This window comes from Manduca sexta, chromosome 19 (assembly GCF_014839805.1).
Source record: "Manduca sexta isolate Smith_Timp_Sample1 chromosome 19, JHU_Msex_v1.0, whole genome shotgun sequence".
Taxonomy (NCBI): Eukaryota; Metazoa; Arthropoda; class Insecta; order Lepidoptera; family Sphingidae; genus Manduca; species Manduca sexta.
Genome location: NC_051133.1, coordinates 2,564 through 16,232, shown reverse-complemented (window position 1 = coordinate 16,232; position 13,669 = coordinate 2,564). Strand labels below are relative to the sequence as shown.

The 13,669-nt window shown below is 34.8% G+C and overlaps 1 protein-coding gene and 2 non-coding genes across 3 annotated transcripts; 1 reads left to right on the top strand and 2 right to left on the bottom strand.

Annotated features, from left to right (window-relative positions):
- Positions 1 to 3,589: 3,589 nt before the first annotated feature.
- LOC119189812 (aminoacylase-1-like) lies at positions 3,590 to 6,750 on the bottom strand. Its single transcript, XM_037440439.1, has 2 exons — positions 6,641 to 6,750; positions 3,590 to 3,790 (listed from the first exon to the last, which is right to left on the bottom strand). The coding sequence occupies exons 1-2, from the start codon at positions 6,726 to 6,728 to the stop codon at positions 3,609 to 3,611; spliced, it is 270 nt and encodes an 89-aa protein (XP_037296336.1). The 5' UTR covers positions 6,729 to 6,750; the 3' UTR covers positions 3,590 to 3,608.
- Positions 6,751 to 10,298: 3,548 nt separating this feature from the next.
- Positions 10,299 to 10,382, top strand: Trnal-cag. Its single transcript has one exon. It is a non-coding gene; the product is annotated as a tRNA-Leu (tRNA).
- A 2,012-nt stretch (positions 10,383 to 12,394) lies between these two features.
- Trnal-cag lies at positions 12,395 to 12,478 on the bottom strand. The gene has a single exon. It is a non-coding gene; the product is annotated as a tRNA-Leu (tRNA).
- Between the last annotated feature and the right edge of the window lie 1,191 nt (positions 12,479 to 13,669).

The following is a 13,669-nucleotide window of genomic DNA, read 5'->3' as shown; positions in this document are numbered from 1 at the left end:
ACGACCACCAACGAGTACCTATAAGTATATCTAGATAATGTTTGTTCACTACTATTAAGGTGGGAATAAATTTTAAAGAAATTTGAGAGCTATCTCATAGAGATTAATCGACCGCACGGACGTTTTCTCACGACCGCGTCCAAAGGCTCGCTGGAGATAAGCGGCCTTGCTTGGGTTCATAAATATTTTTCATACTTTTATCTCTTCCTTCATGATTTTTTGCACACTGCAGGGTAATGATTAATTATGACTAAAATCCTTGTATGCTTACGGTCTTATTTCTTATATTAGATCCCTTATAGTATTCAATTGCCATGCGATTTGCCAGTCCATCCAACATTTCTTTAAAAATTGGCGAAAAATCTTCGAAACTACTTACGAAGTCAAGTCTTTCTTGGCAACGAGATTCGCTGGTGTTGGTTCAATACCATCGTAAAACTGTTCGAGATGTTTAATCTATAAATTCCTAATATTATAAGTATTGTGTATTTTCTGTTTATAGGTGGAGCTATTTCGTTTATATTTAGTGCATGAATGGATCGGTTCGACCGAGGCAGTGCCACAGTCTTTTTACTGTAATGTCAACAAAACCATAGACATTCAAAAAATAACGTTGTAAACTTACAATTCCTTGGCGGTAAAGATTATTTATCACTAGCGCGCGGCTCCGCCCGCGTTATAAAAGTTTTTCAGGCTAAAGTTTTCCGTTATAAAAGTCACGCTATATATTTTCCGGAAGCCTGTGTTCTTCCTAGGGTCTCAAACTGTCTCCATACCAAATTTCATCTTAATACGTTGGGAAGTTTATGAGTTTAACACGTTCAGGCAGACAACTTCAGCGGGGGACTTTTTGTTATAATAAATTTTTGTATAACATTTTAAGAGGACCAATCCCGTCATACATCATTGTTGCATAACTTTAACCGTTTACGCAGCGCACGCAACAGAAGCTCTCAAAAATAATATATTTTCCCGTTTTTGCAACATGTTGAAACTGTTACTGAACCGCTCTTATTGGGTATAACGTGATGATATACAGCACTCCACAAACAAAGGACTATCCAACACAAAAATATTTTTCAGTTCGAACCGGTAGTTCCTGAGATTAGCCATTACTGCTCCCGCTCCTATTGGGTATAGCGTGATGATATATAACCTATAGCACTCCACGAACAAAGGGCTATCCAACACAAAAAGACTTTTTCAGTTCGAACCGGTAGTTCCTGAGATTAGAGCGTTCAAACAAACAAACTCTTCAGCTTAATATAATAGTATAGATGTCGCAGTAGTCAAAGTTGCGTTAATGATGAGATGTGTATTCGTCTGCCAAGTTTGAATTTCCCACCCTCTATATTCGCCGCCCGGCACTGGGCTCTGGCTTGTCGCCTAGATCCGGGGCTGACTGAGAGTGTTTTAAACGGTAGAGTAGGCAAATATACTGAGACAGCTTCGACCTGCTAAGCGATCGGGAGTTACACGTGTTATTGTGAGTCAACCATAAAAGATAGACATATGCTGTCGTGGGATATTTTTATATAATTTTAAGGCGAACATTTCCGTCATACATGATTTCTGTGTAGCTTTAACCATTAAGGTTGCACACGCGGCGGAAGGTTAAAAAATGGAGTAATTTCTCCCGTTTTCCCAACATTTCCCTTCACTGCTCTGCTCCTATTAATCGTAGCGCGATGAAAAGTATACTATAACCAGCACAGGAGTATGACAAATAATTGTACCAAGTTTCGTTAAAATCCGTCGAGTAGTTTTGTTTCTATAACGGTTATACACACAGACAGACAGACAGACAAAAATTTTACTAATTGCATTTTGGCATCAGTATCGATCCCTAATCACCCCCTGATAGTTATTTTGGAAATATATTTCATGTACAGAATTGACCTCTCTACAGATTTATTATAAGTATAGATAGATAGATTAGTTATTACAAGTCTTCGTAATGCTATCTTTTGCTCTGAAAATATTGGTAATATTATTAACTTATAATTCAACATGAAATCCCGAATCACTCTGTATACATAAGCTTCCTTTTCCACACCTATTTGTAGAACTAATTAGAGTTTTCACCTGGTGGCGGATGTTGTCGTTTTTTAATTCTGGTTAAATAAAGTTAGAGGGACGACATTTTGCAGCCAATGTACGAACATTTTCATTAAACCACTTTGATACCCCAGGCTGTAGCGGTGCGAGGATAAATAACGTAAAGCATTATATTATTAAACTAGTTTTTGCTTACGGCTACGTCCGCGTGGAAGAGCTTTTCCCTTATAAAATGTACCTTATATTTTAAGTTAGACCTCTAGATAAACATCGGTGAAAACTGTATTCAATTCTATGCAGTAATTTTGGCTTCTGTTGCTCTAATAAATACTCCCAATATTAGTTTTTCTTCTATATCTATAATTTACAGACATCGGCCTGTTATAATTTTTATTATATGTAAAGATGTATAATGCATACGTACGTACGCATAGATATGCAGTTTGGAGTCGTTTAAAAGCTAAGACAATGAAATGAACAGTTTCTTAAAGCGCGCATCATTTATTTTTTAGGCCACATTTTTATCGTTTTTTATTTATGAATGTTATGGACATTAAAACGGTTTAAATGGCTCCAATTAACTCTGAATTCCAAGTTTAACTAAATCGCTTAAGAATACTGCCTCGGTGGCGTAGTTGTATTGCATGCCCGGTACAATAGCGCTCTGAGGTCCTGGGTTCGAATCCCGGGTCGGGGCAAAAGTGATATTTGGGTTTTCTGCTCAGTATCAGCCCGGAGTCTGGAATTTGTGCCCGATATGGCGATAGGCTCGCCCCCTATCACATCATGGGACGGAACATACTTGGCGAAAAGTGGGTGCCCTAGTTGCGCCTCTGCATACCCCTTCGGGGATAAATGCGTGATGTTATGTATGTATGTATGCTTAAGAATAAACATATACTTAGTTCTATCATGCACGGGGATATCAACTTCATACAGTCTGAAACTAAAGCAAGACTTCTAAGATTGGAGTCGCGGGACTAGCAATTTGCATACGTCCCAGAAAATGATGCGAACTGCCGTTGTTACTCAATGCACCAAACATAACATCTTAATTGCCGGTTAAGTTATATTATTTTATTTATTATTTCTCATCAATTACTTTGCTTCACACTTGCCAAATTAGACCAGCTTGGCGAACTGGTCTCCTCGAGACGACTGACCCCTATGTGTGTTTGTTGTCGGTTTTATTTAATTTCAAGCCATATTTTGTCCTGTGCTTAAATATATACTTGTTTAGTTCAGAATAGATTCAATTTGGCCCATATATATATTTTTATTTTTAAACGGGCATGGCAAAGTGTTTCCACTACACCTGATGGTAAGTGGGTGGGGTTATATAGAACGTCGACTGACGAGAGATGATTACCCTCGGCAGTCGATACAATTATGTAGGCCTGATGAAGCCGGATAAACACAGGCTGATCCCGGAACGCGACACATAATTTTAAGAAAGTCAGAGGTGTGTGCCGTTTGTATTTGAACTTGCGGACGTTCGTCTCGGCAGTCCGTTTTACACGCGACTAAGCTATCGCCGCTAGTTACTGACGTTATAAACATACCTCAAACACTGGAACGACGTCCATGTGAGAATTTAACATGACGCTGGGCAGCGAGGGTTGCTCTCCATTCCAGGTCATCACCAGGATCGGCTTCTTGGGCACACATTCAAATACCTGCACCGGGAGGTCCAGACTCTTGGCTTGGTTCTTGAGGTATTCAATACATTCATCTGAAAGAGAAATTTTATTTAATATTTGTTCGGCAGCAGGAAATAATTTTGTGTTTTTGAGCTTTAGAAAATTACAAATAAAATTATTATTTACAGTTATTATTACTTGAAATAAAACACACAGAATATTTATAATTAAGTTGATATTTAAAATCGGCACAACTTGGGCAGAATTAAAATTATTTTCACGTTTTATCCCTTACGTATAATACCGAAAACAAAATTGTTTTCTGTACAACATAAAAAACACTTAGTCCATTGAAAAGTTACATTTGGGGTTGCGTTTTTTAGAGGACGCAATTTTATTTTTTTGAAGTGTAGGGGGGGTCAGTGTAAAGCTAAAACCAAGTTTGTGGGGTCGCCACCCTTGTCCCATGGCCGCCATCTTGAAAATAGGGGTTGAAATGGTTTTACGATGCATCTCTTAAACTATTTATCTGACAAAAAATGTATAAACATTTTTTGTTGCAAATTAAATTCTCTACAACTTTGGTCTAGTAACTTTTGTCCCAGAACTATAAATAAAAAAGTTATAAGCGAAAATGTTAAGAAATTCAATGTTAAGCAATGTCCATTGCAACGTCATCAGAACGTGTGTTTATAAGGTTCATAATACTTTTTGTACTCTCATTAATACCCAAATACCCAAGGGACCATTAGGGAACAAAAGAACATCTGCCTGCTATTATTATTATTATTTCTAACCTCTTATTGTAAGAATAGCTGATAATATTGTGTTGAAGTTGTCGTTCAACTTATATCTTTTAGATGTACTGTGCTTTAAAGACTTTTAAAAGTCAAAATGCTAATAAAAAAGTAGTTTTCACTCAAGTTAAAATCGTGTCTAAAATCATTCGAAATCGTCTTCACAATTAAAAACAGAATAAAATACATCCGCACGTACAGAAATATGTAGCACAACTAAAAGATATAAGTTGAACGACAACTTCAACACAATATTATCAGCTATTCTTACAATAAGAGGTTAGAAATAATAATAATAATAGCAGGCAGATGTTCTTTTGTTCCCTAATGGTCCCTTGGGTATTTGGGTATTAATAAGAGTACAAAAAAGTATTATGAACCTTATAAACACACGTTCTGATGACGTTGCAATGGACATTGCTTAACATTGAATTTCTTAACATTTTCGCTTATAACTTTTTATTTATAGTTCTGCGACAAAAGTTACTAGACCAAAGGTGTAGAGATTTTACTTTGCAACAAAAATGTTTATACATTTGTTTTGTCAGATAAATAGTTTAAGAGATGCATCGTAAAGACCATTTCACCCCCTATTTTGCGGAGGGCGGCCGTGGGACAAGGGTGGCGACCCCACAAACTTGGTTTTAGCTTTACACTGACCCCTCCTACACTTCAAAAAAATAAAATTGCGTCCTCTAAAAAACGCAAGGTAAGGCCTAAAAATGTAACATTTCAATGGACTAACTCCCGACATGGAAATAATTTCACGCAGATACTCTGTCTATGGGAGTTAATTTACAATTCTGTTTTACATCTGTAATTATTAAAGAGAAGATTTGTCCATAATTTTATCATTTTGAACAAGCTTGTTTAGTCTATTGATTTTTGGTTTTCTCGTTAAAGTAAAACGAGTTAATTAATGATAGTAATAATATCAGCCCTGTATTATATACTGTCCCACTGTTGGGCACGGGCCTTCTCAACTACTGAGAGAGATTAGACCTTAGTCCACCACGCTGGCTTAGTGCGGATTGGTAGACTTCACACACCCTCGAAATTCCGATAGAGTATGTCTCAGGTATGCATGTTTCCTCACGATGTTTTCTTTCACCGTTAAAACAAGCGATACACACAAAGAATACACACATATTTTTTTTAGAAAAATCAGAGGTGGATGCCGATGTGGATGCGTGCCCTTGGGATTTGAACCTGTGGACATTCGTCTCGGCAGTCCGTTCCACAACCAACTAGGCTATAGCCGCTTTAATTAATGATAATGAAATCATAAATATTATCTTCACACAACCATAATATACAGTCTCATTAAAATTAATGCTAATCCTTTCAATCGGCTGCCGAATTAGAGTCCCAAGTGTTATTGCGGAAAACCGATGTTTCTAAGCCTTGAGACATAAACGCGCATGTTCCGAACTGTGGCGAGACAGTGAGCTTGCAAAACCAAACATTATGAATATTATTTATATGAATTCGATCACATAGGCTCATTGGAGTTTCGGTGCCGTGGTACTAAAACTTACGTGAACAAGTTCATGTGTTCATATATTCAAAGCAAACAAACATGTCCAATATTGCACACGTAATAGAAGATATTTTGACAATCAATCAACGCTCATTGACTTCATGGGTTGAAGTTTGGAGTTAGGAAATGCTTTTGCTGAACACTGAACTTCTACGTCTAAGCCGTGGAATTGTTATGTACCTTCTACGTTAAGCAGGAAATAAAATGTGGAATAAGTTTTAAAATATGTTATGCCTAATGATTTCTTATGTTTCCCCAAATGTTAGACATTGAAATAAAACTATCTCACTTATTTTATCGTGTTTTTTTATATTATAATTTTCTCCCGACGTTTCGAAAACTGCAGCCTTTACAGTCATGGGCGGACTGAAGTATTAGTCCTCCGAAAAGTGAAAGTTACAATATCTACGCAATTTTACAATTATAATTTTTAAAAATGTTTGCTGTTGACGATCCTATCAACGCAAAATAAACTCACAGTGTCTGAGTATATATAATGTAATAGTCAATACTAGAAAAAAATACTTTATTCAAATATGTAATGCCTTTCATCGCGTTAAGTTTCCATTCTGCACCCATAATGTGACTTTATACAACGATGTTACCGTAATTAACGTTGGGATGTACGCTACGGATCCTCAGGTAATTTCGCAAATTGTCCACGGCGGGGTCGCTCGCTTGATCACCGGACATTTTGCAAAAATAACGTTCACTGCAACACAATGCTCTAACTACCTACCCGTAGAGTTTCAATTTATATTGAGTAATAACCGCAACGTTCCGTGGGAATTGGGGAGGTTGGGGCAGAATATATAATGGTAATAATTAATTGGAATTAGATTGTATAAATTACCAGGTAATAATTGAATGAGTTCGCAATAATTGATTTTATTTAATTCTCTTCGTTTTGTTGTATACTTAACAATGACAGGGTTAGACTTTAAAACGATTATGAAAATATGCAAGTATATTTTACTTTAGCTACTATGTAATATAAAAATAATGTCAGCGATATATTTAATTTTGTAATGTTTTTACCTTTCAAAACCACATAAACTCATATAATATTTGGTATAAATTGCGCAAAATAAATCAAAAACATAACCTCATAATTACATTTCCAAGGACCTTTGAGTCTCATAACAGTTAATGTACATCAACAGCAATCTAGGTCCCAGGTTGCGAATTTGCGTGTGCCTATAAAACTCTCACACGGACATAAAAAGTTATTTTATCTGTTGTAAGAAGCCAAGTGAGTTATTTTTGCAATGTTTATATTCTTGTAAACAACTTTTTACTTGACTATATATGTCTATTTATGGGTAGGTGAATGCATTTTATGTTTGTATTCAACTTAACTATGTGAGTTAATTTTATTCATATTTTTTTTTAGGATCTAGAGTTCGGTTCTCAGGTCAAGCAATTTACGTTCATTTTTATAAATTCGGAAAAATGCACGTGTAATTTTTTTACGTTTTATAGTAATAGTCTGTTAAGATGTTGAGTAAAACACGTATATGTAAGGATTACTTTTCCCCAAACCTATGGGGATACTAAATTAACCTAACTTTATTTAAAAAAAGAGGATACAATACAAATAAAAATGTTGTCTCAAAATATGTTTTCAGTAACATTGGAACAGTAAAGTAAAAAGACGGAATCGTGCCTAAAGCCTAGTAATAGTATTTATCTAGACAGACGAGTAGAGCGTGGCGTGGCTTTTGCTGCTTCGGTTGCCAAAATTTTAACAAATGTATGACCACTACGCTTCATCCGCGGGTTCATCTACATTCTGGATTTTAGCGTTAAAAGAATTTTGCTCACGTACGTGCATATTTTATATTCATAAAGGGAGTAAATGATGTAGACCATCCTGGGAAATTGAATTTTGAGCTTAATCTTGCTAGAGAAAAAAATAAATTCTAGATGATATTAATGTGGTAGGGAAAGAAGTGAGACGTTTCATTAGGAAGAAGTAGATTTTCAAATACATATTACTTTATAGGTATTGATTGGATGAACCTGTTTCATAACTCGAATCACTAAGTAAGCGCATTGATAACGATTTGAACCATATGTCATTAGAAATCAATTGCATACAAAGGTACTCCAATCTCGAGACCGTGGAAGTTATTATAATTTTTTTTATTGCTTTGAATGATGAGACGAACTTGCCGTTTGCCGATGGTGAACGATACGACCGCAAAGTAGACACACCATCCAACACCTTGATTTACAAAGTATTGTTTGGTATTCCACTGCGCTCGTCATCCTGAGACGTGAGATGTTAAGTCTTATTATATCCAGTAGTTACACTAGCTACAACGTAAAAGTATAAGATAAGACGAAAAATCTGGAATGGTTAGATCCGAAAGACGTTTCAACTGAAACATGTTAGAGACAAATGTATCTTAAAAAACGTAAAATGTGTGAAATATAAAAGAATGCAGAAAAATAATGATTTTTAAAAGACTGTCGCACTTATCGTATACTTTGATCTCGTGCCAAGTTTTCTCGCTCAGTCTTTTCCACCTCTCGCAGAATATAGAGATTCTCACACACCTTTATACACATAAACCATAATGAATAACCGAGATGAAACTTGATGGTTCATTAATTAAATAAAATAAAAAAGCCCGCCTCAATTAATATTTTAATTACAGTTATATAAAAAATAACACAAAACGTATCATATTATACCGTAATAGAAAAAAAAATCACGTCCTCTTCTGACGCAGTGTTTGACACCTTTAAACACATATTTAAAACTAGCTTTTGCTCGCGGCTCCGCCCGCGTTATAAAGTTTTTCAGGCTAAAGTTTTCCATTATAAAAGTAGTAGTTTCCCGGGAGCCTATGTTCTTCCCAGGGTTTCAAACTGTCTCCATACCAAATTTTATCTTAATACGTTGGGTAGTTTTTGAGTTTAAGACGTTCAGGCAAACGGATGCAGCGGGGGATTTTGTTTTATAATATATTTTTTTAGAACTTTTTAAGAGGAATAATCCCGTCATACATCATTGTTGCATAACTTTAACTGTTTACGCAGCGCACGCAACGGAAGCACTCAAAACTAATAAATTGTCCCTGTATTTGTAACATGTTTCATTACTGCTCCGCTCCTATTGGTCATAGCGTGATGATATACAGCCTATAGCACCCCACAAATAAAGGGCTATCCAACGCAAAAAGAATTTTTCAGTTTGGACCAATAGTTCCTAAGATTAGTAAACAAATATAATGAGAAAGCTTCGAACTGCTAAGCTATCGGGAGTTACACGTGTCATTGTGAGTCAACCATAAAAGATAGACATATGCTGTCGTGGGATATTTTTTTACATAATTTTAAGGAGAACATTTCCGTCATACATGATTTCTATGTAGCTTTAACCATTAAGGTTGCACACGCGACGGAAGCTTAAAAATGGAGTAACTTCTCCCGTTTTCCCAACATTTCCCTTCACTGCTCTGCTCCTATTAATTGTAGCGTGATGAAAAGTATACTATAACCAGCACAGGAGTATGAAAAATAATTGTACCAAGTTTCGTTAAAATCCGTCGAGTAGTTTTTGTTTCTATAACGGTTATACAGACAGACAGACAGACAGACAGACAGACAGACAGACAAAAATTTTACTAATTGCATTTTTGGCATCAGTATCGATCCCTAATCACCCCCTGATAGTTATTTTGGAAATATATTTCATGTACAGAATTGACCTCTCTACAGATTTATTATAAGTATAGATAAATAGAAACAAGTTATAGGTATTTGTTTATATTTTCATAAAAGGTTCAGTTAGGTCACAAGTTATTATTGAATTTAAAACGTATTTCACCCTAATCTATTTCTGGTGTCATGTGTTTAAAGGCGATTGTTGACATACGTTTAAAATATAATTTTATTTTAAATTAACTTTTGCAAGCTTCGCCGGCGGATGTAATTATAAATCAATATTTAAAAAAGTATTAAGTAATTATTACTTATTTAGATTATGTATTTATTAATGTCGGATTATTATAAATCTAGGCAAGCCTGTGCCATAATTATATTGGTAAATATACAAGTGTGTTTAATTTATTGAAGCTTGGTTTATTATCTTCGATATTTAAAACATACTATTTCGCAATTTTGCATGTTACAAAGTAATAATAACACTATCTTATTTACAATAAATTGTATGTTAAAATATAAAATGAATGTCATAATATTCATTAAAGTAAATTCAATGATCCATATCTATTTTTCGAATGCTTAGTGCAAGTCAGGATGGCCGAGCGGTCTAAGGCGCTGCGTTCAGGTCGCAGTCCACTTCTGTGGGCGTGGGTTCGAATCCCACTTCTGACAATACTTTTTTAAATGTTATTATCTTTTTAATGCTTTCGTTTGACCTTTATAACTCTACTATTATAGATAAGTGATGGAATTACAATGTCATGTATGCTGATAATTATAGTTGACATAATATCATTGTGTATTCATTTTGTGAGCTAGAAGACAATGATATGTAAAAGGTTGGGAATTTTTGTGATTCGCAAGCTTTCGATTTTTTATTTCTTTTCCGTCTTAGCCACTATTTATTTACTTGTATTTTGGTAATCGAGTTAAATCGGTCATATTATAGTCAATATTTAACAGACATTTATGAAAGTTCACAGTTTTAATTATATATTTTTTAATACTTTTACGAATAAATAAGGTGAATGTTTTGGTTGGAATTCCGCCTGCCTTGTCACGGGTACAGCGTGCTTGTTATTAAAAATAGCACATGAATCGCCTCAAGATATACCAAACCTACCGTGTTCGCGTAGTTGTGGCCTTTTGATTTTTTATTCATTGATCACGCGGCCCCTCCCTACTCTTTCACACCGTTTCGTTAACCGCAATATATCGGCACCCAGTATATGATAGGAAGCCGAGACCGCAAGTTGATATAATTATCTGTGGAGGTAGTAAAAGTTATCTTAGAAAATATAGAGGGCATCTGATAAGAATGTTGACATAAAATGAAGGTGAACTTTTATTGTGTTTTTATAGCAACGTCAGGGCATTTTCACATGTATTTACACACAGAGGGGTAGGCAGACATGTTACTATTGTAGCTATAACATCAATATCTATACTACGCATTTATATGTAAAGTCGGTGCAACACATGTTTTCGAGATTATTGCAGAATTATTTTGGATTAGTTTTACCGGTATACTGTTATGGGCAAATGGTTTTAAAAAAATTAAAACAAAGTGACTGGAAACCTAAGCTATATACTTATTACTAGGATATGTCATTCCCATATATTTTAGTTGCCTATTAACGTGAATAATTGTAGAATGGTGTCATGGCTACAGCCTCAGAACCTCAAAAATAAATTATAAATTGTGATGTAATATATCTTACATGCGCTATATGTTTCACCGTTTCAAAGGTATGCAAAATTTTATATACGTACTTACCATTAGAGTAGGTTCTTTCTAAAGTTATTTTTAAAGTTGTTGTTCTTTATCTAATCTATCTATCTAATATAATTAGTCTATCATGCTATCTAAAGTCTGCATACAAGTATGAAAAATTATCTTGGTTATAAGAAACTACGCCAAACCAATTTACCTTAGTTCTTGTTTATAACTGACATTAGGCTAAGGGCTGGTAAAAAATATTAAAGATCGTCGGATAATACGTATAACACAGCACTTTTTAATTGAAAACAGAACTATTATTTCCCGCTTCACTCTTTTCGTAAAATACTTATATTGTGTATTTTTATAGTAAAAGAGGACTTATGTTTCCCTAAAGCAAGCAATCTTAGTCGCTACTAAATACAAAGTGCGTTGACATTTTTTAGTAATTGGCAAATTCAGAGTGATGATGTTGATTTTATATGACCACGAATATTTTTAGAAAAAAAACATTAAAGTATATAAATATCTATATATATCGAGGGAAATGAATATTTTGTGCCTCTTGAATCTCTAAAACAAATTCAGTCTTACTTATATACGATAAGAGGTGGTTAAGAATTGCTTAAATAGCTGTCAAAAACATCACCGGTTTCGTAGTTTAAATCTTATTAAGAGGCAAGATGGCGGGTTGTGACTCACAGCTGGGGCCTTATTCTCTATCCCGCACGTTATTTTGACAGTGCGTAACAAGCACGTAACACAACGCGTCATGTTAAGGACTATAGAAATTTGGCTTACAGAATACCATTCCACACACATTTCTCGAAGATAACATGACACGGCCGCGTTACGCGTTTACACAATCATACAGAATAAGGGCCCTGGTCGAGTAAATTTATGTTTAACTAAGATCAGCTTTGGGAATTTTTTATAAGTAAGACTATATGTGTAAAAGATAATATGTCAGAAGTGGGATTCGAACCCACGCCCACAGAAGTGGACTGCGACCTGAACGCAGTGCCTTAGATCGCTCGGCCATCCTGACATCCGCAGGAGCGTCAAATATAAACTATACCAATTGGTAGACAAGATTTTAGGGTTAAATTTACTCGTATTTTACACTGACTCAATCAGTTTATTTAATAACCCCTTGTTATTTATTATACCATCATATAAATGTCTTGTCATTATTCATAGTTTTATTTATCTAATTAGATGTAACAGTGGGTTTGTTTTTTATAAGTTAGTGTGACCGAAGAAAGCTCGGTTCCTAACAAGGCCCATCTTCCATGTATATAGTGATATGTTGTAATTTAATCAAAGAATTTTCATTAAATTTATCCATGACACGATTTTATGAATATTTTGAAATTAAATGGGCTTTCAAGGGTTTCGTTACTTATCAATTTTCAATATCTATAAACAAAGACTCGTGCCTGCTTAGTGGTAGTCACGCTACACTCTATTGTATATTTGGTTAGATTCCGCACTCAACATTCCTGTGGTAGCGTCGAGAATCAAAGTGCAGTTGTTTCTTTGTTTGCGTATTATAATTATGCTTTAAATATTATTGAATAGAAATTTAATTTTCAGTCATAGTAAAACCCTTAAAATAGTGACATCTCTCGGTATACTTCGGCACTACTTTTTATTCCTCATAATAATATGTAGTCAAGTACCCTATTAACAAGTAATTTATAAACTAAATACAAATAATATTATTTTCTCAATACATAGTAATAATTTAAAAATCAGAGCACGTTCGTGACCCTTGGGTTTTCGGCGAGCCAGCACGCGAGTTCAACTGTTAAACACTCGTAAATATAATGTTTAACAAAGTCTCGCTCATTGAATTATTACGGTCGCGTTAATGTTTTATTTATATTTTGTTAACCTTTTCTCACAGGGTTTGTTTTAAAAAATAAAGAAGCACGAATGTATTGTAATTCACACAATCATTAAAAAAAATTCCTCGATACAGTCTTGCCTTGTGAAGAAATTGAAGGAAATAGTTCGTAGATACATTGTGATCAGCAAACACATTGTTCTACTGTTTTAAGGTTTAATTTTCTTTGTATGTCATGTATTATGTGGTATGCCGTAATAAACTTAATTTTAATCCGTTTTTTAGAGGTAATATGGTCCAGGCATATTTCTAGAGAATAGAATTAATTTCACCTAGGATGTGTAAATGATGACGATCAGCAGCAATTTATATTGAAGTATAATCAACTTT

Excerpts from the sequence above, each read along its gene's own strand:
- LOC119189812 (XM_037440439.1), bottom strand. The coding sequence starts at position 6,728 with ATGTCCGGTGATCAAGCGAGCGACCCCGCCGTGGACAATTTGCGAAAT. Across the intron at positions 3,791-6,640 it reads ACATCCCAACGTTAATTACG|ATGAATGTATTGAATACCTC; the intron begins GTAACATCGTTG and ends TTTCTCTTTCAG.